The sequence below is a fragment of the Bos grunniens genome, chromosome 19 (genome assembly GCF_055505025.1).
Source record: "Bos grunniens cultivar Pamir isolate PY7600 chromosome 19, Bosgru_T2T1.0, whole genome shotgun sequence".
Taxonomy (NCBI): Eukaryota; Metazoa; Chordata; class Mammalia; order Artiodactyla; family Bovidae; genus Bos; species Bos grunniens.
This window is the reverse complement of record NC_141183.1, coordinates 30224584-30247069: the sequence shown is the minus strand read 5'-3', so window position 1 is coordinate 30247069 and position 22486 is coordinate 30224584. Positions and strand designations below refer to the sequence as shown.

Below are 22486 nucleotides of genomic sequence, written 5' to 3'. Positions count from 1 at the left end.
TATTCTCTCACAGTTCTGGAGACCAGAAGTCTCAAGTCAAGCCCAGTCTCCCCTGAGGCTGACGGTTGTGGCTGCATCACTTCAGTCTCTGCCTCCATCTTCCTGTCCCCTTCTCCCCTGTATCTGTCTCTTATCAGATACCTGTTGTTGGGTTCAGGGCCCACCTGGATAAGCCAGGATGATCTCATCTTGAGGACTTTAAGGTAATCAATCTGCAAAGACCCTTTTTCCAAATGAGACATCATTCACACATTCCAGGGACTGAAATTATGGACTTGTCTTTCAGGGGCTACCATTTAACTAGTGCATCCGTTTCGGTTTCTTGCACTCTGTGTGTGCTTGGCCCCAGGTGTCTCCTCCATCCCCATCGGCATTTTAAGACTCTGCCCACCTTCCTTTTGTATTGTTCTCATGGCAAGAATACTGGGGTGGTTTGCCGTTCCTCCTCCAATACTTTGGCCACTGATGTGAAGAGCCGACTCACTGGAAAAGACCCTGATGCTGGGAAAGACTGAGGACAGGAGGAGAAGGGGGCGACAGAGGACGGTTGGATGGCATCACCAACCCTATGGACATGAATTTGAGCAAACTCCGGGAGATAGTGAAGGACAGGGAAGCCTGGCGTGCTGCAGTCCACGGGGTCACAAAGAGTCAGACACGACTGAGCAACTGAACAACAACAGCCACCTTCCTTGGAGGCCATTGTCTTCATTCAGCGAGCAGCTGCCTGGTGTCTGCACGGGGTCCCTGCCTGTGGAGATCCTCTAGCTTCTTCTCCTGGTGGGTACCCGACAGTTCCAGTCCCTCTCCTGGGAATCCTCAAGGCGGCTAGAATGTCAAGGGGGAGGGGAAACAGAGCTGGCTACCCAGGCGAGGCCAGTACCCAGTCTGTGTCCTTCCCCAGAGGAGTGACCTCTGATGCACTGGGCCCAGGAGGAGACCAGCAGCCTGCCGGCTCCCTGCTTGCCCTCTGGACTAATTACTGTCCTCAAGAGGACCCTGTTTGCTCACAGCCTCATTACCCACCCCGAGCACGAGAGCACAAGCGCACAGGCTCCGGCGGCTCCAGTGCCAGCTGTCCGCTTTTGCTGGTTAATATGCGGACCCGGCCGCCCGCTCCCTCCCCAGACTGTGTTACTGCAGAAGCCGCAGCTTCATGCCTGGAAGAGAGAGACAGAAACAAGCTCGCTTCCTGCAGGGCCTCCCTCCTGGAAACAGGCTTGAAACCTGGAACTTAAAAGGGAAGGGGGTGGTTGTGGTTTAAAATAGCATGTGCGTGGCAGCCTCCTGTGTGGCTTCCCCCAGCTTTCCCCTAAAATACCTGAGGAGACACGCCAAAAAAAGATGAAAATTCCTGAAAACAGAGACAGGTGGGCAGCCTAGGAGGATCTCCCTCTTGCTCTGTTGAGACAGACGGAGCCACCCGGCTCCCCCAGGAAGCTGAGGTCTCCTGGGGGAAAGGGAGCCCTTCTCCCCAATCTGAGGAAGTCAGGCGGCCACCCTTCCCCTTGAGAGTGACGGTTTGGGGGTCGACAAAGCACTGCTGGAGTCCTCCCCTGCCTGCACCCTCCCCGTGCTTCTCTGAGTGTATTCAGAGAAAGTGGCCCTCAGACGCCACCTCCACCAGGCAGGCAGAATGGGGAAACCCGAGAGCCGTGGCCACCGGAAGTCCACTGTGGCCCCTGGGCTCGGCCAGGGACAGGGAGGTCCTGGGATACTGACCACATAGTGACTTTCCGCAGACCTCATTTTTGAAGTATGGGAGACCCAGTCCATGGTGATGGGCAAAGATACCCCTCCCCAAGGTCAGAGTTGCACTGGCTCAGTGTCCCGAATGTGGCCTCCAGCCAAGCTGGCCTCCTTACAAACCAAAACCTGAGAGGTGGACTCAGCTCTTCCCCCAGGAAGGCAGCCATGGGACAAGGTCAGAAGTTCGGCGTGTGGGTGTGGTTCACCACAACGAACAGTTATCCCACGCATGTTGGGTGTCCTACAGTTCAACTCAGTTCTGACACTCACCCAGCGAGAGTGTCCAACCCCGCAGATAAGGGCTCGGTCCCACAGGACAGCCCCCACTGCAGACTCTAGTCACAGGTCCAGGTGGTCAACTGTGCGTCTGACCGCCCAGCTCTCGGCCGTAGGTTCCCACGACCCTCTCCTCAGGTCAGATGAATTCACTTCAGTGGTTCACAGAGCTCAGGAAAACATTCTACTCATTAGTTTAACATAGTGGATGTAACTCAGGAGCTGCTCGACGGGAGAGAGGCACAGACCCAGCTGTGGGGAGGGGCAGGACCTTCCACACCCCCCTGGTGTCCACTCTCCACACCTCCCGTGCTCACAGACCCAGAAGCTCTCTGGACCCTGCACTGTGGAGATTTTCCTGAGGCTTCATCAGTCATGCTGACTGATGACCTTGCTGGCCACTGGTGACTGACTCTCTTCATCCCCCGTACCCTCCCTGGAGGCCAGGGGCTGGACTGAAATTCCCAACCTCTAATGACAAGAGCTTCCCTCGTGACTCAGATGGTAAAAACATCTGCTTGCAATGCGGGAGACCCGGGTTTGATTCCTGGGTGGGGAAGATCCCCTGGAGAAGGAAATGGCAACCCACTCCAGTACTCTTGCCTGGAACATTCCGTGGATGTAGAAGCCTCGTAGGCTACAGTCCATGGGGTTGCAAAGAGCTGGACACGACTGAGCGACTTCACTTTCACTAATGACAAGATTGGTTCCCCTGGCTACCAGCCCCATTCCCAGATGACCAAGGGACTTTCCAAAAGTCACCTCGTTAACAAAAAGCATTTTAAAATGTCATCTCATAACAAAAGTCACCTTTGTCTCTCTCATCATTGAGGAAATTCTGAGGGTTTAGGAGCTCCGTGCCAGAAAGTCCAAGTATGTATGTATTGTAAATCACAGCATCACACTAGACTTGATAGGTGGGGGGATCTCACTAGATCGCCCCTCCTTCAAGGGTGAACAAGTGGGGAAAAAATCCTGTGCGTCAGGGAAATGTGTGGAGGCCGGACCCTGACTCTGTAATGATCTATGGCAGGTTCCGGAGGAAATGAACTTTGTGAAAAAAGCACAGAATGTCATGAAAAGAGGCCAAGCTGAGATGGAAAGAAAACAACAGGGCGAGATGAAAAGGGAGATTAACGAGGAAAATAAGAATTGCAAGGATTCAGAATGCTAGCCAGCACACAGTCCTAACTAGGGGCAGTGGGAATGGGGTTGACGCTGCAGGACACGAGGTCAGTGACTGAGCAAACCCGGGCCCTCCACGGGAGGGCGAGGTGGGTGGAACACGGGAAGAGAGAAAGTCAAGAGATACTCAGAGCGCGGCTTTCCTGGTGAGGAGACAGGCTCCGAAAAGTCCGTGTCCATAGATGGAAAGACCCCGACATGGAAGGAGAATTTAAAGAAAATACCCACAGCTAGAAATACCCATGGTGGGAAAAACTGTAATAACCAGGTGGGACAGGCAGGAAAAATAATTGCCACGTAAATATGCCCCCTTCTGCTCCCTCCTTTCCCAGGAAGGTGTCTGTGTTTGTCCCCTGTGTCTTAGGATCTTTTTTAAAAAGTTGTTGTCTTTGCTGTTTAGTCAGCCAGTCATGCCCGACTCTTTGCAACCCCATGAACTTAGCCCGCCAGGTTCCTCTGTCCATGGGATTTCCCAGGCAAGAATACTGGACTGGGTTGCCATTTCCTTCTTCAGAGGATCTTCTTGACCCAGGGATCAAACCGGAGTCTCCTGCGCTGGCAGGCAGATTCTTTACTGCTGAGCCACCAGGGAAGCCCATTAAAAAAAAAAAAAATGCACATCACATAAAATTTACCATCTTAACCATTTTTATGTTTCAGTATCATTAAGCTCATTCACATCATTGTGCAACCATCACACTATTGTTTCCAGAACTCTTCATATTGCAAACTGAAACTCAATCCCCTGAAACAGCAATTCCCCGGAAGCCCTTGGCCCCCACCATTCTATGCGTCTATGAATGCATAGACTCTGCGTCTATGAATGTGACTGCTTCACATGTGTGGAACCCTGCTTTTGTGACTGATTTCTTTTAGCATAAAGTCCTCAAGGATCAGCCACGGTGTAGCATATGTCATATTTTGTTCCTTTGTATGTCTGAATAACATTCCATCGCAGACATATCCCACGTTTTTATGCATGTGCCTATGGAAGTTGATGGGCGCTTGGGTTGTTTCCACCCTTTGACCATGGTGAATTGTACTGTCTCCTAGGGTACCGCCTGCTTCCATCCCTGCAGTTCCCCAAGTGTCTTTGGCATTAAGAGCCCTCTTTATACGTTCTATCTCTTTTTAAAATTGAGATATAACTGACATATGACAATTTTAAGGCATATACTGTATTGATCTGATACATTCATACTGCAGTATGGTTACCATTGTAGCATTAGCAAACACCCCTGTTTTTGTCCCATAAATAACATTTCTTCTAGTGTTGGTAACACTTAAGGTCTTATCTCTTAGAAAGCTTGATGTTTATAACACTTCTGGTGTCTTTCATGGCTGACCTGAGTGCATTTCTTTAACAGTGTACTGTGGACTTACTTATCTTCTCGTTGCAAGTACGAACCTTCAGCACCATCTCCCATGCCCCCACCCCCAGCCCCGGCGCACTGCGTTTTTCAGAGTTCAGTTCTTTTTAGATCCACATTTAAGTGCAGTCATGCAGTATTTGTCTTTGTCTTTGCCTTATCTCACTGAGCATGATGTTCCCAAGGTCCATCCACATTGTTGCAAATGGCAGGATTTCCTTCTTTCTTGTGGATGAATAGTATTCCATTGTATATAGAGACCACATCTGCCGTATCCAGTCATCCATTGATGGGCATTTAGATTGTTTCTGACTTGGCTGTCGTGAGTAACTTCTCGGTGAACATGGGCGTGCAGACATCTCCTTGGTAGTATGTTTTTGTCTCCTTTAGATGAACATCCAGAAGTGTGACTGCTGGGTTGTATGGCAGTTCTGTTTTTAATGTTGTTTATTTATTTCTGGCCACACATGTGGCTTACAGGATCTTAGTTCCCTGACCAGCACTTGAACCCGAGCCCACGGCAGTGAAAGCACTGAGTCCTAACCGTGGACTCCCGGGGAATTCTCTACTTTTAATTTCCTGAGGAATCTTTACACTCTTAAAATTATGGAGGGCCTCAAAGAGGTTTTTTTATGCATGGGTCATATCTAATAAAGGCTGTCTACCTAGAAGAAATCAAAACAAACATTTAAAATATTTATTTATTCACTCATTTAAAATTAATAAGCTCAGGACTTCCCCTGGTGTCCCGTGGTTAGGACTTCTCCTTCCAGTGCAGGGGGTGTGGGTTCCACCTCCTCTGGTTGGGGTGCTGGGATGCCACGTGCCTCATGGCCAGGAAACCAAAACCCGAAACAGAAGAAATATTGTAATAAATTCAATAAAAACTTGAAAAATGGTCCACATTAAAAAAAAAAATCTTAAAAGACTTTGATGTTTCTAAGCCCAGAAGAAATTCTTTAAAAAAAAATAAATAAAAAAGTTAATAAGCTTGCATGTGGAAAAAGTAAATTTTTGTGAAAATATATTTTCCAAAAGAAAAAATACAGTGAAGAGAGCCACACTGTTTCAGAGTGTTGTGAATCTCTCGTGTGTGGCTGGCTTGGAAGACAGCTGAACCCTCATACCTGCTGCTCTGTGTTTAATCTCTTGCAGTAGGCTGTTTTGGTTGAAGTCGACAGAGAAAATTTTATCATGCCGATTTGGAAAAGAGGACCTCACAGAACCCCTGAAAGGGTCTTGAGGGTCACCCCTCATGCTTTGAGAAACGCTGTGTGAATCTCTGGTTGCTTTTTGGAAAGCCATACCCCTCACCTTTCCCGCCGGAGTGAGCCCCCAAACCTGGTTCTTCAAGCTCAGGTGGGGGCCCCACCTCTTCGAGATGGCACATGCTGGCCATTGACCCGCTTGGTCCCAGGTCAGGGATAGTCTCCATGCCAAGCTGCCCACAGCAGTGACTCTGGGGTACCTGCTGATGTGCCCAGGTTTCCTGATGAGGAACCTCACATGCACAGGTCCTAGAGATGGCACCATTTAGACCCATAATGAGGAAGCCAGGATTCTCCTCACTGCCTGGTATTTGCAAGGCAGACCAGCCCCTCCCAGGCCAAAGCTATGCCCCGGGCAGCCTGGAGGAGCCGCATGTGAATGTGATTCTTGCACCCCCCATCCCCCCACCCCCACATGCAGCCAGAGCAGAGCGTCAAGGTCCCTGGTGGGCAGGGTCAGTAGGACTGTCAGTGTGGTCATGACACATTTGTCTCCAGTACACTGGCTTGGTAGGGGACATGGAGAGGACACCAGGGATGCCGGAAGTGGCCCAAGGTCCTCGGGATGTGTGACGTGCTCTGAAGTAGCACAGGCACCCCATGGACCTACGTGGGGTCAAAAGTGTAGTGTTAGTCGCTCAGTCGTGTTGGACTTTTTGCGACCCATGGACTGTGTAGCCCACCAGGCTCCTCTGTCCATGGAGTTCTCCAGGCAAGAATACTGGAGTTGGCGGCTATTTCCTCCTCCAGGAGGTGGGGTCCAAGTAAAGAAATAAAGCAATAAAAGCGCAGCAACCTCTCTCCAGCCCCGTCTGGCCTTTCCCTGTTGCAGCTTCTCATAACCCGGCGCCCCGGGACCTCGGGAGCCCCACCCCAGCTGGAATTCACAGGGCGGGGTGGCCGTGACTCACTTACCCAGAGCGCGTGATCAGGGCCATGTCTGCCTTCCTGGGGAGACCCCCTCCCCACCCCCTTCCTTCCTTCCACCCTCGGCCCCCTCCCCAGCGACAGTTTCATGACTCCAGATAAGAGCTGCCCAGAGAGCCACTGTCAGCAGGCTGGGAGGGGTCCAGACTGACAGAGAGGATGGGGACGTGGCCCTGGGGGTGGGGGGCCTCTGGGAATGAGCAACTTACATCCTCCCACACCTGCCCCGGCGTCCTGGGTGAGTAGGTCGGGTCTTCTTGGTCCTTCCAGGATGGGATGACTTCTACTGGCCTGGAGAGGACGGGGGTGGGAAGATAGGGTAGGGCTGGTAGGAACCCAAGAAACCCAAGCAGCCATCCGGTCCAGGTTTTTCAGAGTTTGGCATTAGAACTGCCTTAAAAAAAAAAAAAACAAAAAACTGAAGGACAGCGAGCAGAGCAGCTCTGCTGAGAGCTGGGCCCAAAGATTTGCTGACCCTTGGCCTCCCTCTTGTCTTATCAGCCCCAAGACCTGGGGACACGGTTTGGTAACTGCTGGCATAGTCCATCTGCCCATTTCACAGGTGGGGAAACAGACCCCAGGAGGGAGGAGGTCTCTCATCCACATATGGACAGTCTGAATTCCAATTCCTACCTTCCCAGCCTCGCCTGCCACACAGAGTGAAAACGCGCTCAGTCGTGTCTCTTTGCAACCCCAGGGACTGTAACCCACCTCCACAGGCTGCCCCGGGTGTGCTGGGCGGGGCTCCAGGGCAGGGTAGGGGGGCCTCGCTGATCTCTGGCCATCCTCCCCTCTTGCAGGACCTGGGCATGGAGTCGACCTCGCTGGACGACGTCCTGTACCGCTACGCCAGCTTCAGGAACCTGGTGGACCCCATCACGCACGACCTCATCATCAGCCTGGCTCGCTACATCCACTGCCCCAAGCCGGTAGGGCAGCCATGGTCTGAGCCAGCCAGGTCTGGGGTGTGAGGCGAGCACCTTCCTGGGCAGAACAGCCCGGTGCCTGGGGTGGGGGGCTGGTCAATGCTGCCCAGGCCCCTCATGCAGGCACCTGAGGCCCAGCGTCCATAGTAAAGGCTACACGCCTGCACCCTCAGTACTGGCTTTGTTCGGCCCACCAGGTGCATCAAATCTGGATTCATTGCCAACATTTCAAAGTATTTCACACAATCCCCATATTGGCTGCCCTTGGAAAATGGGGTCTAAAGCCTGGAGCTGAGTAGCTGCCCCTGTTGTCTGGGGCCAGGGCTGCCATGTACAATTGTATAGTTTGCATCCTGCACAGAGACACGTGCACAGAGTGGGTGGGGCAGGAGGAGACAGCTCAGTCCAAGCCCTCTCTCTGCCCACCAGCCATGGGCACAGGGGCAGGACCACATCCACCAAGAGATGAGCTCTGTCTAGTTTGCACAAAGGTGCTGTGTGAGGGTAGCCGTGGCCCTGCCCGCCGTTCAGTTCACCACACTCCCCACCACATCCACTGGTCTTCCTTTCTGGACCGAGTGTCATTTTACACGCACCCGCTTCACTCAGGTCCACTTCCTGCCTGACTCCGCGGCTCTCCAGGCTCTGTGGGCGTGGCCCAGCCCCTCGGGGTGAGAGATCCGTTCCCCTTCCCGCTGGCTCCACAGTCCAGGCCGGGACCCGGGCAGGGAGGGGACAGCCACAGCAGGAAAGCTGCCCACTTAGGCTTTCCTCTCTGTTTTGGTGTCTTCTCTCCCATCCCTCAATTTCCAGCAGTTTCTAAAAAACATGCTTCCTTGTAGCAGGAGGAAGAAGCAGGAAGCCAGGGCAGGGTGGAGGAGTCCTGGGATGGGCCCCACTTTAGGGTAGAACCAAGATCAGAGCAAGAGGTGGTTCCCAGGTCCACCCTGCACCTGGCCTGGGTGCCCAGGGGCTGAACCTTGCTCGAGGGCGGCACCCCCATCTGGAGCTCTGTCTAGGGCCTTTTCTCTGGCTTCCAGAGTGTCTGGTGCCAAGACTCCTAGGTGGAGGGCTAGACGAGGAGGGCTGGGGGTCAGTTGGGGCAGGTGTGGGGGCGGCCGCCGCAAAGCCGGCAGGTTCTGGTTGTCCAGGCAGGGGCACAGCAGAGAAGGGTCGGGCACAAAGTTGGGAACAATGGACCCTGGGCGATCTGCACGGGGCACCTGTGTTGTCCACCTGTCAGCACGTCCCGGCAGTCCTAGTTCTCTAATGTGTCGGGGCCGTGTCCAAGGCCCTCCTCCTCAGGCTGCCGGAAGAGCCTCCAGCTGGACTCTGGGCTCCGCTACTGACTCTAGGCTCTGCTCCTGGCTCCATGCCCTCTCTGCCCTTCTGTGCAGAGGTAAACTGCATCACCAGGAACCTCCTGAAAAGCCTTCTGTACGGTGCTGTGATTTAAGGAACTCGCGGATCCCTCCTCTAGACCCACCTGAATCTCCCCTCCCATCACTCCCCACTCTGCTCCAGCCCCCACGCTCCTCTCTTCCTGCGGCATCCAGATTCTCTCCAACCTTCAGGACTCTGCTGCCTCCTGCCCCAGCTCTCCTCTCCTCCTTTCAGACTCAGCCTAAGCATTGCCTCTCAGAGGCCTTCTTAGCCCAGCCTCCCTTCAGTAGGTCTCTGATCAGCATCTACCTCACGCCCCGTTTATTTTCTCATTCCGCTCACTGGCCTCTGAAATTATCCTGCTTACATGTTTGTTGGCTTAGTGGCTGCTCTGCCCACTAGAATATAAACTCCGGAGGGGCAAGAGAGGACGTCCGCCTGTTCACAGTCATCCTGCTCCTGGCACAAGCAGGTGACACATTCCACTGTGCATTAGAGGATGAGATGGTTGGATGGCATCATTGACTCGATGGACACGAGTTTGAGCAAGCTCCGGGAGATGGTGAAGGACTGGGAAGCCTGGCATGCTGCAGTCCATGGAGTCTCAAAGAGAGATTTGACTTAGCGACTGAATAGCAACAATAAGAGATTATTTCCAGGGTTGTGGGCAGGAAGAAGGGAATGGACCATGGACCGCGGCCACTGAGACACCTGAGACCAGCAGCAGGAAGTTGTTACTGAGGAAGGGCTGTGGGCAGAGCTGTTTGCCGGAGCCGGGAGGAGAACGCCTCTCCCAAAATCGCCCTGTATCTTCCTTTTTTTCTTTCTTTGTTTCTTTTTTTATACTTTATTGTGTTTTCTGTTGCTGCATAACAAATCACCCTAAAATGTGGTGGCTTAAAGCAACGGACTTATATCGTTTTACCATCTCTATAGGCGGGGGATTCAGGAACAGCAGCAGCTCGGGGTCTAGCTGGGGGCTCGGGACACTGGCCGAGGCTGCAAGTGTCTGGAGGCTGGAAGGGGACTGACAGGATGGCGCGCCCCCCATGGCTAATGGCGGGAGGCCTCAGCTTTCTGCCCGCGGCCCGTCCACTGCTTGAGCTCCCTCATGTCAGGGCAGCTGGCTTATCCCAGAGCGGGTGATGCCCGAGAGCAAGGGAGAAGCACAGTGTCTTCTGAGCCAGCCTCAGATGTCACATGCTGTCACTGCCGTAGTGGATCGTCCCATCAGCCCTGACGCGGGTGGAAGGAGGTTATACACGCCCAGGAGTCCGGCATCTGTGGGGCCGTCTTGGAGGCTGACTGAAGCAGGGCAGGAACAAGAAGAGTTAATCCCAGGCCTTTCTCTCCTGCCCTCAGACCTCCCTCCCATTAGCTGATCACACTGGCAGTCAGGAGCAAGAGGGCCAGTGATGCGGTCTGTCCGTAAGAGCTCAGCCTGTCCAGCACAGAGAACAGAGAGTGGATAGGGGGAGGAGTAGACAGAAAGCCCAGCACAGTCTCAGTGTCTGGAGCAGCGTCCAGCACACAGTAGGCAGGGCAGCCGTGTTTGATGAATGAATGAGGAAGCCTTGGGTGCAGAGTGGTGGAAGGCTCTGCTTGTTATGCCCTGGGGTCGGGGGTGAAGACAGCAGATGGCATCGGAAGGGGCCTGACCCCGTCTGGAGGGGCCTGCAGGTCTGCCGTGGGCCTCTCCCCTGACAGGTCAGTGAACCCCTCAAGCAGGGTCTTTTCTGGGGCCTCCGGTCAGCAGCACTGGGCAGGTGCCCGGTCACCCCAACTTGTGCCACACCCCTCCCCCTCCTTCCTTTTCCACAGGTGGGAGGAAAGCCTAGAAAGCAGATTCCGCAACCTGCCTGCCACAACCCTCTGCTGTGGGTTAAGACTCTTTGCAAGTAACAGAAGCCCATGCAGGCTGCCTCAAGCCACGAAGAGGGCTTATCCTTCCTATACTGAGGGGGCTCGTGGGGCCCAGCGGCAGCACAAGCTGGGAAGAGGCCCTGGGACCCCAACCAGCACAGACACCTACCCCCCACCTCTGCTCCTGCCCGCCTCCTCACCCCCTCTCCCCATGTCTCAGGGTTGCCCGGGGCTCCCGAGTTGACTTGTCAGGGTTGAGCCCCTGAGGAGTCTTGTCTGAAGTCAGGATTCCAGCGCCCCCTTCTGGACCGTCAGCGGTGGCTTGGGAGTGGGGTCTGGTCCCACAGAGGGGCTGCTGGGCCTCACGGCTTTCAAAGAGGCCTTCTTCCTTGCCTCCCCGCTTCCCTCCTCCGCCAGGCCAGTCCTGCTTAGCTGTTCCTGCAGGCAGAGGCCTGGAGTGGGAAAACAAGTGAGCTTGCTTGAGGCTTTCCTAGTTGCAAAGGATAGAAGCACCCTGGACTCACTTTGGAGAAAGATTCATTACCTGAGGGCAGAGCAGAACCCAGCCTCAGAGTGACTGCAGGGTTTGTGTCCTGATGCCAGCCTTCACCTCGCCTGGCCGGCCATCCTCTCGACTTCTTGTTTCCGCATTTGTCAAGCCGGATTACAGGGGCACCCATCTCATGCGATGGCTGTGATTACAGGATTGGGATGAAGGAGAAGCCAGAGGCAGTGCCCAGTGTCTAGTAGATAATATAAGTCACTGAATCTTAGTTCAGACAAGCGGAGGCGCTCTCACCCCTGACGACTCGGGCTCACGTTTGGCCTCAGGCCCCGTGCAAATTGACCACCTCTCCAGTCCCTGCTTAGTAAACAAGAGCCCAGGCCCAGCTTGGAGGCCTCGCCCTGTGCGCGGCTGCCCCCTGGTGGCGATGCCGGCGCAGTGCGGCGGCTGCTTTGCCGCCTCTTTTTCTGTTTCTTTGCCGACAAAGGTCCGTCTAGTTAAAGCTATGGTTTTTCCAGTAGTCATAGATGGATGTGAGAGTTGGGCTATAAAGAAAGCTGAGCGCCGAAGAATTGATGCTTTTGAACTGTGGTGTTGGAGAACACTCTTGAGAGTCCCTTCGACTGGAAGGAGATCAAACCAGTCAATCCTAAAGGAAATCAGTCCTGAATATTCATTGGAAGGACTGATGCTGAAGCTGAAACTCCAATACTTTGGCCACCTGATGTGAAGAACTGATTCATTGGAAAAGACCCTGATGTTAGGAAAGATTGAAGGCAGGAGGAGAAGGGGACAGCAGAGGATGAGATGGTTGGATGGCATCACCGATGCAATGGACATGAATTTGAGCAAGCTCCGGGAGTTGGTGATGGTCAGGGCAGCCTGGCGTGCTGCAGTCCATGATGTTGCAAAGAGTCAGACAAGACTGAGCGACAGAACTGAACTTTCTGTTTCTTCCTTCTGGCCAAGAAGTTTGAGGGACAGTCTGTGGCTCCCAATTTTGGAACCCCTGAGAAGTGGTCAGAGGTTAAGGTTAGGGCTAGGAGCTCGTTTCTCAGTTTTGGAATAGCCCGGCTGGTCCCGGGGGTGATCCTGGGCAGACTACCACATCCCACCCCACTGGTCCACCTGGCAGCACAGGGGAATCTCGGCTGAGGTCGGGAGGGGAGGCGTTAAAAGTCCCAGTGCCCACCCATCACTGGGGATGGCCCAGGCAGCTGTGTTCTCTAAAGCTCTGGGTGATCCTGATGTACAAGGGTCCTAGGGACAGGGAACTTCCCTGGTGATCCAGTGGCACAGACTCCTTGCTCCCAATGCAGGGGGCCTGGGTTTGATCCTAATCAAACTAGATTCTGCATGCCACAACTAAAGATCCCACATGCTACATCAAAAGTCGAAAATCCCATATGCTGTAACTAAAACCCAGAGCAGCCAAATAAATAAATAAAGAATTGTGAAAGGATCCCACATGCAGACCCTTGGCTGAGATGCGCCACCCTCCCTTCTCCCTTTGGCCTAGAAGTTGGCCTTCACCCCGGCCAGCACTATGACCACCATCCCTGAGCCTGTGCTGGCCAGCACCTCTTCACTGGAGTCTCCAGTGGGGTGTCTGAGCCCACCAGCCCCTTCTTCTTGGTGCCCAGGGCTCTGCTTACTCCTGCTTCTCTGGCCGAGCCTTCTCCGTTATTTCATGTCCCCTGGGCCTGCCCTCTGCCTCTTTGATATTTGACTGATCCCCCTGTCTGCCTGCTCTGCTCATTCCTTGGCCAGGGGTTTAATCAGATGCTGGTGATTGTGTCCAGGCCAGACCTGTCCTCACCCCCAGCCCATAAATCCAATCACATCCCCCAGCTAGAGGCCCCATAAGTGAGATAAGTTGCTCAGTCGTGTCCACTCTTTGCGACCCCATGGACTGTAGCTCACCAGGCTTCTCCATCCATGGGATTCTCCAGGCAAGAATACTGGAGTGGGTTGCAGCTTCCTTCTCCAGGGGATCTTCCCAACCCAGGGATCGAACCCAGGTCTCCTGCATTAGAGGCAGACGCTTTAACTCCATATGGCCCCATGTGAGCTGGTTTCTCCCCCATCCTACTTAACCCTTTACAGACAAGGATCAGCAGCACAGAGAGGTCAAGTGATGTGCCCAAGGTCACATAGGAGGTGACAATGCAAGGATTTGAATCCACACAGTTTGGATCAAGTCTATACTCTTAACTACTCAGTACGGTAGATCCCACATTATCCTCGGGGAATATGTTCCAAGACCTTTGTGTGTGCCTGCTAAGTCGCTTCAGTTGTGTCCAACTCTGCAACCCTATGGACTGTAGCCTGCCAGGCTCCTCTGTCCTGGGATTCTCTAGGCAAGAATGTTGGAGAGGGTTACCATGCCCTCTCAAGGGGATCTTCCCAACCCACGGCTCCAACCTGAGTCTCTTACAGTCTCTTGCATTGCAGGCAGATTCTTTTCCACTAGTGCCACCTGGAGGCACTCCAAGACCTCCAGGGGATGCCTGAAACAGATGGTACCGAACTGCATAAAACTGTTTTCTATACTAACGGTATAGGTAATATATACAGTGTGGGTTACACCACACAAAGGAATGATTTATGTCCCCAACAGGACAGAACGGGGCAACATGAGAGTTCATCACGCTTCTCAGGACAGTGCAGTTTTAGACTTATGAGTTATTTCGGGAATTTTCCACTTAATATTTTCAGACCAAGGTTGACCACGAGTAACGAAAACCTCGGAAAGCCAAACGTCAGATGAAGGGGGAGAGCTATGTGCTGCCTCTTGCTGGCAGAGTAACGATGACAATGGTAATAATCAAGCTGGTCTTCACCGAGCACCCACTGTGTCAGGTGCCCCACTGGGCACTGGCCACTGTAAGGTTTGACCTACCACATCGCGTTGCCATCTGCAAGTGGGTTTGCATCCACACCTGGCACTTCGTGGCCTTGGTCCTGGGCCCTGGACCGTCTGGTGAGCGCACAGGCTTTGGGCCACTCAGTCTCTCAGGCCGGAGACTCTCTGTTGAACTGACTTCCCTTGGACAGAGCAGGAGTCTCTAAAATCTGCCCTCTGCATCCTCTAACCTAGCGTGTTTGTTTGCTGGGGCTACCGCGACAAAAATACCACTTAAACAGCCCAAATGTGTTTCCTCACAGACCTGGAGGCTGGAAGTCCAAGATCAAGACATTAACAGAGTCGGTCTCTTCTGAAGCTGCCCTCCTTGGCATGCGGATGGCCGTCTTCTCCCTGTGTGCTCACATGGTCTCTCCTCTGTACACAGCTGTGTTCTGGTCTCTTCTCATGAGGACACTGGTCATATAGGATTAGGGCCCATCTCGATGAACTCATTTTATCTTAATTACTCTTTCAAAGCCCTGTCTCTGAATACAGCCACATTCTGAGGTGCTGGGGATTAGGATTTCAGTTTAAGAATTTGGGGGGACACAGTTCAGGCCATAACACCCAGGGTCTCGAGCTCAAATGCTAGAGGACCAGACAGGAAATGAAGGGGGATGAACTGGGTGGGGGAAGACTTGGCCCTGCATTCCTTTATTTTCCCACTGCCGATGCGGGCAGAAGAGACGTGGTAAAGGATGTCACTGTCCTCTTTGTCTTGTGAAATACGAGGGCAAGGACATTTGCTCCCAGCGTCCAGAGCAAATGTCCAGCACCTAGGAGGGGCCCAGTGGGCATTCGTGAGGAAAGCCAGTGAGCAGGACAGCCCTGGGCATCAGGAAGCGGCAGGGACCGTGGTGACCCTGGCTAAGGGGTCACCTGTCACATCACCTGAAATCAGGCTCTTATAGAAATCTCAGGTTTATTCCGGAGAAGGCAGTGGCAACCCACTCCAGTACTCTTGCCTGGAAAGTCCCATGGACGGAGGAGCCTGATAGGCTGCAGTCCATGGGGTCGCTACAAGTCAGAAATGACTGAGCGACTTCACTTTTTCACTTTCATGTATTGGAGAAGGAAATAGCAACCCACTCCAGTGTTCTTGCCTGGAGAATCCCAGGGACATGGGAGCCTGGCGGGCTGCTGTCTGTGGGTCGCACAGAGTCGGACATGACTGAAGTGACTTAGCAGCAGCAGCAGCAGGTTTATTCACGACAGCAACTAATTCACAGAAACCAGTGTGCAGATGAGTCTGCAACCCGTGCCCCCTGCTTCGGGCAGCCACGGGGGGCCAGCGCAGCAGGTCTCCACACCGAGCTCAGCCCGGGTCGGGTGGCTCTGCTAGTCCCGTAGAGGAAGGAGGCAGGGAGAGGGGCCTGGCTCCCCACCTGCTCCAGCGACTCAGGGACCTGTGGTTGGTCTGCAGGAGGGCGATGCGCTGGGCGCCATGGAAAAGCTGTGCCGGCAGCTGACGTACCACCTCAGCCCCCACTCCCAGTGGAGGCGCCACCGTGGGCTGGTGAAGAGGAAGCCCCAGGCCTGGTGAGTCCCGCCCCCGCCCAGCCTCCTCCTCCAAGGGCAGCTCCCAGTCAGCTGTGCCGGGCTGGGCCTGCGGGGTGCAGCACCCCCTCCCAGGGCAGTGGGGAGAGGACACGACCTGCTTGCAGAAGAAGGATTGATGGGGGTGGGGAGGGCATTCCAGGTGGGCATGAGCCCTGAGAGGCACTGGCATCCAGGCCCTGATCTATGCAGTGGGGGCTGAATGTGGGCACTCCTCCCACCCATCACCAGCCCTCCTGATGTCTCCCAGGGTCCCAGACCCCAGCCACGTCCCTGGCTCATGCAGCTCTGAGGACCCTCAGAGGTTGTGTGGCCGCCTGCACCCTGGGGGCAGAGGGGACACTGGGACAAAGAACCAGGGCCAGGACAGCATCATAAGAGGAAGCGGAGGGGAACATACTGTGGATGAATCACAGGGCAGAATGGCTGGGGTCCTGGTGCGCAGGCTCCTCTCCAGCTCCTGCAGACGGGATGCGAGAGGAAGCACAGAGAAGAGCTTTGGTCCCCCTTCCCTTCCGGACACCGCCCCCACTTTCCAGCCAGGGGAAGACTCCTCAGGGCCCCTCCCAGAGGGAGAAAGTAGGCACAGGGGGCTCCAGCTGGGCCAAGGTGAGGCCAAGTGTGGGGAGAGTGCAAGACAGGACCCGTGGAACCCAGAAGGCCAGGAGATTTGAGCTGGCTGCAGAGGGAAAAGCTGGGCTGTGAGCTCTGCTGGGACCCAGGGCCTTCTGTCTCCCCAGGGCACGGGCATGCTCAGTCCACTCTCCATTCAGAAGCCTCACTCCTGCCGGGGGCTCCGCGTCCCCCTGACTCACACCTGCTCAGCCCCGAGTGTAGGTCTGTTTCCCCCAGGGTGGCCTTCCTCCTGACTCACAGACAGGCTGAATTCCAACAGCCTCGGGGCCTTTGCCCTTGTGGTCCCTCTGCTGGAACTCCTAGTGAGTTCTTACCTCGGCCTGGTTCTTTCTCCTATGAGGCCAACAGGAAATCCAAGCTGCAATCTGGGGCCCCTCCACCTCCCTGTCCTGCCAGGGGTTGGAGCCTTGGGTTTACCTGGGTACCTGGAGACCAGGAGATCTGGGTCCGGAGCAAGAAGAGCAAGAGGCAGGGCAGAAGAGCAAGGGGTGGCGGAGGTGGGGAGTGGAAGTGGGTAGAGAGCCACCCCCACCAGGCTCCGGGCCCCTGCACCCACCCCCAACCCCTGCCTGCTGTCCTGAGGGCTCTCGCTAAGGATCCTCCTTCTGGCCTAAAGGTGGTCCCGAAGAAGGGGCATCCGAGATCTTACTTTGCTCTTGGGTGGAGTAGGGAACTCACCCATTCGCCACCTCCTCTAAAGGGTACTGTCCTGAATGCATTCCTATTTCACATGACAACCTGTGGTACCCAGTTGGCTCCATTTTTCAGCTAAATAACTGAGGCACAGAGGTTAAGGATCTAAAGGTCACGAGTAGGAAGAAAGGAATCCAGGGCAGACCCAGACGTTTGGCTGTTGAATGTACCCTTAGTCACTGAGGCCTACCCTGGGGTCTCCCAGCCTCTGCCCGCTGGGCAGCCAGGTTGAGAGGTGGGGCAGTGCAAGGGGCCTGGGGTCCCCGGCCTCTTGAAGTCACAAGGATGAGTGGAGGCTGGCTCCTGGAGGTGACCCACTTCGGCCTCCTGAGAAAAGCCTCCTGCTCTCGCTCAAGCCCTGCTGTCCCATTTCCCCTTCAGCCTCAAGGCGGTCCTGGCCGGGAGCCCTCCGGACAACACAGTGGACCTGTCAGGCATCCCGCTGACCTCCCGTGACCTGGAGCGGGTGACCAGCTACCTGCAGCGCTGCGGGGAGCAGGTGGACAGTGTGGAGCTGGGCTTCACGGGCCTCACGGATGACATGGTTCTGCAGCTGCTGCCGGCGCTCAGCACACTGCCCCGGATGACCACGCTGGCCCTCAACGGCAACCGGCTGACGCGGGCCCTGCTGCGTGACCTCACCGACGCCCTCAGAGACCCCCGGAAGTTCCCCAGCGTCACGTGGATCGACCTGGGCAACAATGTGGACATCTTCTCGCTGCCCCAGCCCTTCCTGCTCAGCCTACGCAAGCGATCCCCCAAGCAGGGCCACCTGCCCACCATCCTGGAGCTGGGCGAGGGCCCGGGCAGTGGGCACGAGACCCAGGATGAGACCCTGGGCCCAGAGGATCCCGGAGGGGGCCCCGAAACCCCGGCCAGAGACCAGGAGGGCAGGGAAACTGTAGGTGCAACCCAGACGTGACAGGGGAATACAGGCCAAAGTCACTCCTCCTGGGATAGGATGGCTGGGGCTCCTGAGGGGGAGCTCCACAGTGGGCCCGGGCAGGGCCTCCCCCCACCCCCATGGGAAGCCGGATGGTGCCATCTGGGAAAGGAGCACTATAACTCCTCTTCGGTCCTTTCCTTCTCCCCTGTCCACCCACGTCTGCCTCTGGCTCCTGAGAAGTCATCCCTGGCTTGAAAGGAATCCACCCTTAGCCTCCCTAGACCTGTGGTTTCAGCAGGTTGAGGATGCTGGAAGCCTGAGCTACTGTGAATCTGGAGAGCTCTCCTCCAGGAAAGGAGTGTAGCAGGGGCCCTCCATCTAACCCAGGACTTTCCAATCCTGAATTAGATATTCAGGCCAGCAAACCCCAGCCAGATGCTGACTGTACCCCAGGTCAAGGGCTGGGATAGGGGACTGGCTCCTAGAGACCCCCAGGAGTCCCCTCCCCATCTGGACTAAAGGGTATCTCCTTGTGGAGCCCTGGGCTCCTTGAAACAAACTTCCCATCATCTACAAAGTCTTTCAGCCTGTGATGTGACCCCAGGGCCTACCCAGGGGACCAGCTATTCCCTAAACCCGCCAGTATTTATGGCAGCCTGCCTAGCAAGCCTGGGGCAGACTAGCGCATGCACAAAATATGACCCACTCAGAAAACAAACCCCATTCTCTATGCAGATTGCCAGACCTTCCCATGGGTGATTGTTGCTAGGGTACAGGCCACAGTGAGCCTTGCTTCTTTTTAAAAGGACCATTTCTCATAAAATTCCTTCCCATGTGGTCCCCCAAATTTGAGCACATTCCCCAAACCCCAGGACCACAAAGATGAGGTGCCTCCAAGCAACCACAGCTGGGAGGAGAAGAAAATCTCCACCCCACCTTCCCTACACCCAAAGCCTCCCCATTAAGGCCCAATCAAAAAGCCCAGCTGATTGCTGAATTGGAGAAAATTATCCATGTACCCATGATGTTGGTGAACCAGGGCCCCTCAGGTAAACAGGGTTAGGGAAGCTTCTAATCTGATGCCAGGGAGCCAAGACCTTTACAGACTGGGGCTTCAAATGCTGCAGTCTGGGTGGGAATGGGGGTGGGGCTTCAGGAGAGAGGAAGCTCATGCCAGTGGACAGAGCCCAGAGGAACAGGACTGTGTATAGATGCCTTAAATGCTTTGGGATTTTTGCCCTAAGTCTCAAGAGGGGAGAACACCTTAAACTGACCATAAGGGAAGGTTACAAGGAGTTAACTGGACCACTAATATTGAGACCGAACAATATTTGTCAGCAGTGATCAGACTTGACTTTTTCTTCAAAAATATACATTTCTAAGAACTTAATACAAAAGAGCATCCTTTTATTACATCTATGGTAACTGCATGGAGATACAAATTTCAGGAATTTTCTCTCTCCCAGTATAACAAATGCATACAATACTTACAAGTACAAAAAAGCTACTTTTGCTTAAGGAACAATACTAGGAAACTATGAATTTAATGACTCCGCTGTCCTAGAAAAAAGGTGCCAAATCCGTTTCTTGGCTCTTTAACATTAAGAATGTCCTCTTTGATACTCGGCACAAAACAAAACATTGAAGCCTGTATTTTCCACGTCCAAGTTGATGGCTGCCACTGGTCCTTGCAACTTCCAAATTCTGCCCCTGCTGCAGCTTAGCCTGCAAGGAAACTAAGTATCAGTGAATCTTACTTTATACTCCCCAGAATAGTCATTCACAGCATAAAGATATCCTCAGAAAACCGTAGGTTCACCACTACACAATCTGCCGGTAATTCCAGCTTCTTTTGGGTGATTTCATCATTGATATCCTTTTCTGCAAAACCGTTTTAACAAAACTAGCTGCTCATCCATTCTACCATGCAGAATGGTCATGGTCCAGATCAGTCTTACCTTGTCTTGGGCTGGGGTGCTCCTGCCATTGCTGCCGGCTCTAAAACTCTGCTGGTCACCACTCTTCAGAGCTCAGACCCTGGAGGGATGAATAAGGCACCTGTGGACAGACAGCCGAGGGCAACTGGAAGCAGTTCCCACTGTGCTGACAGCCACGACTATACAAATGCACATCCATCCCCTCAACAGTCCTTAGGGACTGAGTCATAACTGCCATCTTTAGATGTTTCAAATTCCATTCAGTCACATTATTTTAAACATTACACACCTAACGCTTTCGATTTCCAGAGCATCTCAAAGCAGAAAGTTTGCTCAGGGCTCTACAGCCACGACATAAAAAGGAACTCCTGGGCTCACTCTGCAATCTAGTCCACACACAAACCAAAATCATTTTCAGATACTCGGTCGATAAAGGTCAAGGTACTAGGTCAGCCACGTCAAACTGCCAACATATGGTCCAATAGCAACTTAATGATTCAACACCTCGGCCTCCTCAACTACAGTCCAAAGTTTACTCACCTCGGTCCAGGCGCCCATACTCGGTGGCTGGTGAGCACGCGCTGGCAATGCCTCACTAGCTGGCAACCTGGGTGAATATAGAAATTACGGGTCACAGTCCAGACCACCCAACTCCTGGGCACCGGCAACTGGTGAGGATGCCTTGACTGCAGTCAGTCGGGAAACTATCGTCAGTTATCGCTTCTGACGGCACTTCCTATTAGTGATCTCATCAGAGCAGCCAAGCACCTCACCACTCCTATTACCGGCCCAGGGACCTGGGCTTTGGCTAAACCTGCCTGAAGGCATCTGTTCCTGAACACAGACGCGGTTTAGACAAAACTCGTTTCAGGTTAGGGGCCGCAACCTAATCGTCCCGAACAGGCCAAGGGGCCGTGCATAATTATATCAAATGCATGAAAGTGACAACGACAAGTCATCAAGCAATATCCGTGAGTTTAAGGGTGGAAGAACCTTAGACACAGCTAAGTTAACGTTATTAAGTCCACAGAGACTGGTTCTTACCTCGAGGAGGGCTGCTGCTCCCGTCTGCAAAACTGAGTGGGCCGCCATCTGAAACAAGGATCAGGACGTGCATTTAGGGCAGACTCTGGCAGCTACGGGCACCTAAAGCGTCAGGTGTCAGCGACCGCATCAGATTAGCGTAAAAGTCGTCAGTTATCGCTTCTGACGGCACTTCCTACGGGATCATCAGGACAGCCGAGCAAGCCTCCCTCGCGACCCCCCTACGAGCCTCGCCCCGCGCCCTCGGGTGCAGGCAGCTCCACTTTACCCAGTCCTCCTTGGGGTCACTCACTCCCGGCTGCGAGCCCGGGGGGAGGGGTTCCCAGACCGCGGAACCCTGCCGGACAAAGATGCACGCGCTCCTCCATTTCGGTCCCTAGATATGAACACAGGGCCAAGGCGCCCGCCCCCAGGCCCGCCTGGCCGCAGCCGCCTGCCGCACTCCAGTTACGCTTCCCGGGAACATCGGTCGAGAAACTAACAAGCTCTGGCGCCCTCGCGGCCGCGGACACGCCCTAACTGAGTACCCAAACCAGCTCGCAACACCAGCAGTGGAAAGGCCGGAGAGTCTGCGTCCCAGCCCCTTAAGGAGTCGGAACATTCCACTCCTCAGCGATGGGAGGGGAGTCCTGGCAAAGACTCACGGGAACTTCCGGTCCTTTTAACGGCACAGACGCCGCCGCGCCGGCTGGACTCCCCCCTCCTCCGGAGCTCATGGTCTCTTCCGAGGCCCAAGAATTCTGGGTCACAGGCACGCGGCTAGCCCCAGAGCGCTTGCGCAGAGCCAGAGCTCGCAGATGGGGTAAAGACTGTCCCGCCGCACCGCCCCTGGGTGGTCGGGAGTAGAGATTCGGCCATCGCGAGCTTCCGGTTGCTTCTCTGGAAGGTGGAACGGCGGAGGCTACAGACCGTGGTTCTGCGCGTTACATGCGATCACGCCCTCGAAACCCTACAGAGGCTGGTGCGCGGCAGGCGTGCACACACTGTGACCGCTCCTCGTCCTGGGGACCGGGGCCGTCTGCCCTCCCTGCACCAGCCCTTCCAGCCGCTGCGCCCCGACCGCCCCCCTCACTCCCCTTCCTCCGCCCCCGCTCCGCCCCCGCCCTCGCTCACTCCCAACCCCCGCTCCTTCGGGACTCCTCCAGCCGCGCCCGCGTTTCACCAGCGGTGAAGCCTTCCTCCCTCCCACAGCGTGGGAACAGGCTCGGGTCTGGCCACTTAAAAAACATTCAGCCCGACCACGCACGTCCTGTGAACAAACACACAGGACCCCAAGGGAAAATGCCGGAAACGCGGTGGTGACCCATCGGTTACTGAACGGGTCTTAGAAATAGGCGTGGGGTTTTAATGTAGGGAGGGGGGCTTCTAGAGGG

The 22486-nt window shown here is 54.6% G+C and overlaps 1 protein-coding gene, 2 long non-coding RNA genes and 3 other non-coding genes across 8 annotated transcripts in view; 1 reads left to right on the top strand and 5 right to left on the bottom strand.

Annotated features, from left to right (window-relative positions):
* The window catches only part of LRRC75A (leucine rich repeat containing 75A), a 34533-nt gene extending 15004 nt beyond the window's left edge, over nt 1-19529 (top strand). The window contains exons 1-4 of one of the 2 annotated variants that reach the window (XM_086358740.1): nt 500-780; nt 7576-7704; nt 15784-15899; nt 17628-19529. In XM_086358740.1, the coding sequence (XP_086214866.1) occupies nt 7585-7704; nt 15784-15899; nt 17628-18168 (777 nt within the window). In that variant the 5' untranslated portion in view covers nt 500-780; nt 7576-7584 and the 3' untranslated portion in view covers nt 18169-19529. Of the gene's footprint in view, nt 1-499; nt 781-7575; nt 7705-15783; nt 15900-17627 lie in introns of those variants that run through there. The other variant, XM_086358742.1, reaches the window with a different exon arrangement.
* LOC147351976 (uncharacterized) lies at nt 9900-11732 on the bottom strand. Its single transcript, XR_015147866.1, has 3 exons — nt 11492-11732; nt 11148-11399; nt 9900-10389 (listed from the first exon to the last, which is right to left on the bottom strand). It is a non-coding gene; the product is annotated as an uncharacterized LOC147351976 (long non-coding RNA).
* On the bottom strand, nt 19519-21727 carry LOC147351971 (uncharacterized). Of its 2 annotated transcripts, none has more exons than XR_015147857.1 (5): nt 21382-21727; nt 21114-21161; nt 20610-20676; nt 20091-20169; nt 19519-19857 (listed from the first exon to the last, which is right to left on the bottom strand). It is a non-coding gene; the product is annotated as an uncharacterized LOC147351971 (long non-coding RNA). The 2 variants fall into 2 exon arrangements; XR_015147858.1 differs by having other exon boundaries at nt 21406-21694.
* Nucleotides 19930-20003, bottom strand: LOC147351974 (small nucleolar RNA SNORD65). Its single transcript, XR_015148506.1, has one exon. It is a non-coding gene; the product is annotated as a small nucleolar RNA SNORD65 (small nucleolar RNA).
* Nucleotides 20760-20828, bottom strand: LOC147351973 (small nucleolar RNA SNORD49). Its single transcript, XR_015148482.1, has one exon. It is a non-coding gene; the product is annotated as a small nucleolar RNA SNORD49 (small nucleolar RNA).
* LOC147351972 (small nucleolar RNA SNORD49) lies at nt 21241-21307 on the bottom strand. Its single transcript, XR_015148483.1, has one exon. It is a non-coding gene; the product is annotated as a small nucleolar RNA SNORD49 (small nucleolar RNA).
* Nucleotides 21728-22486: the final 759 nt, after the last annotated feature.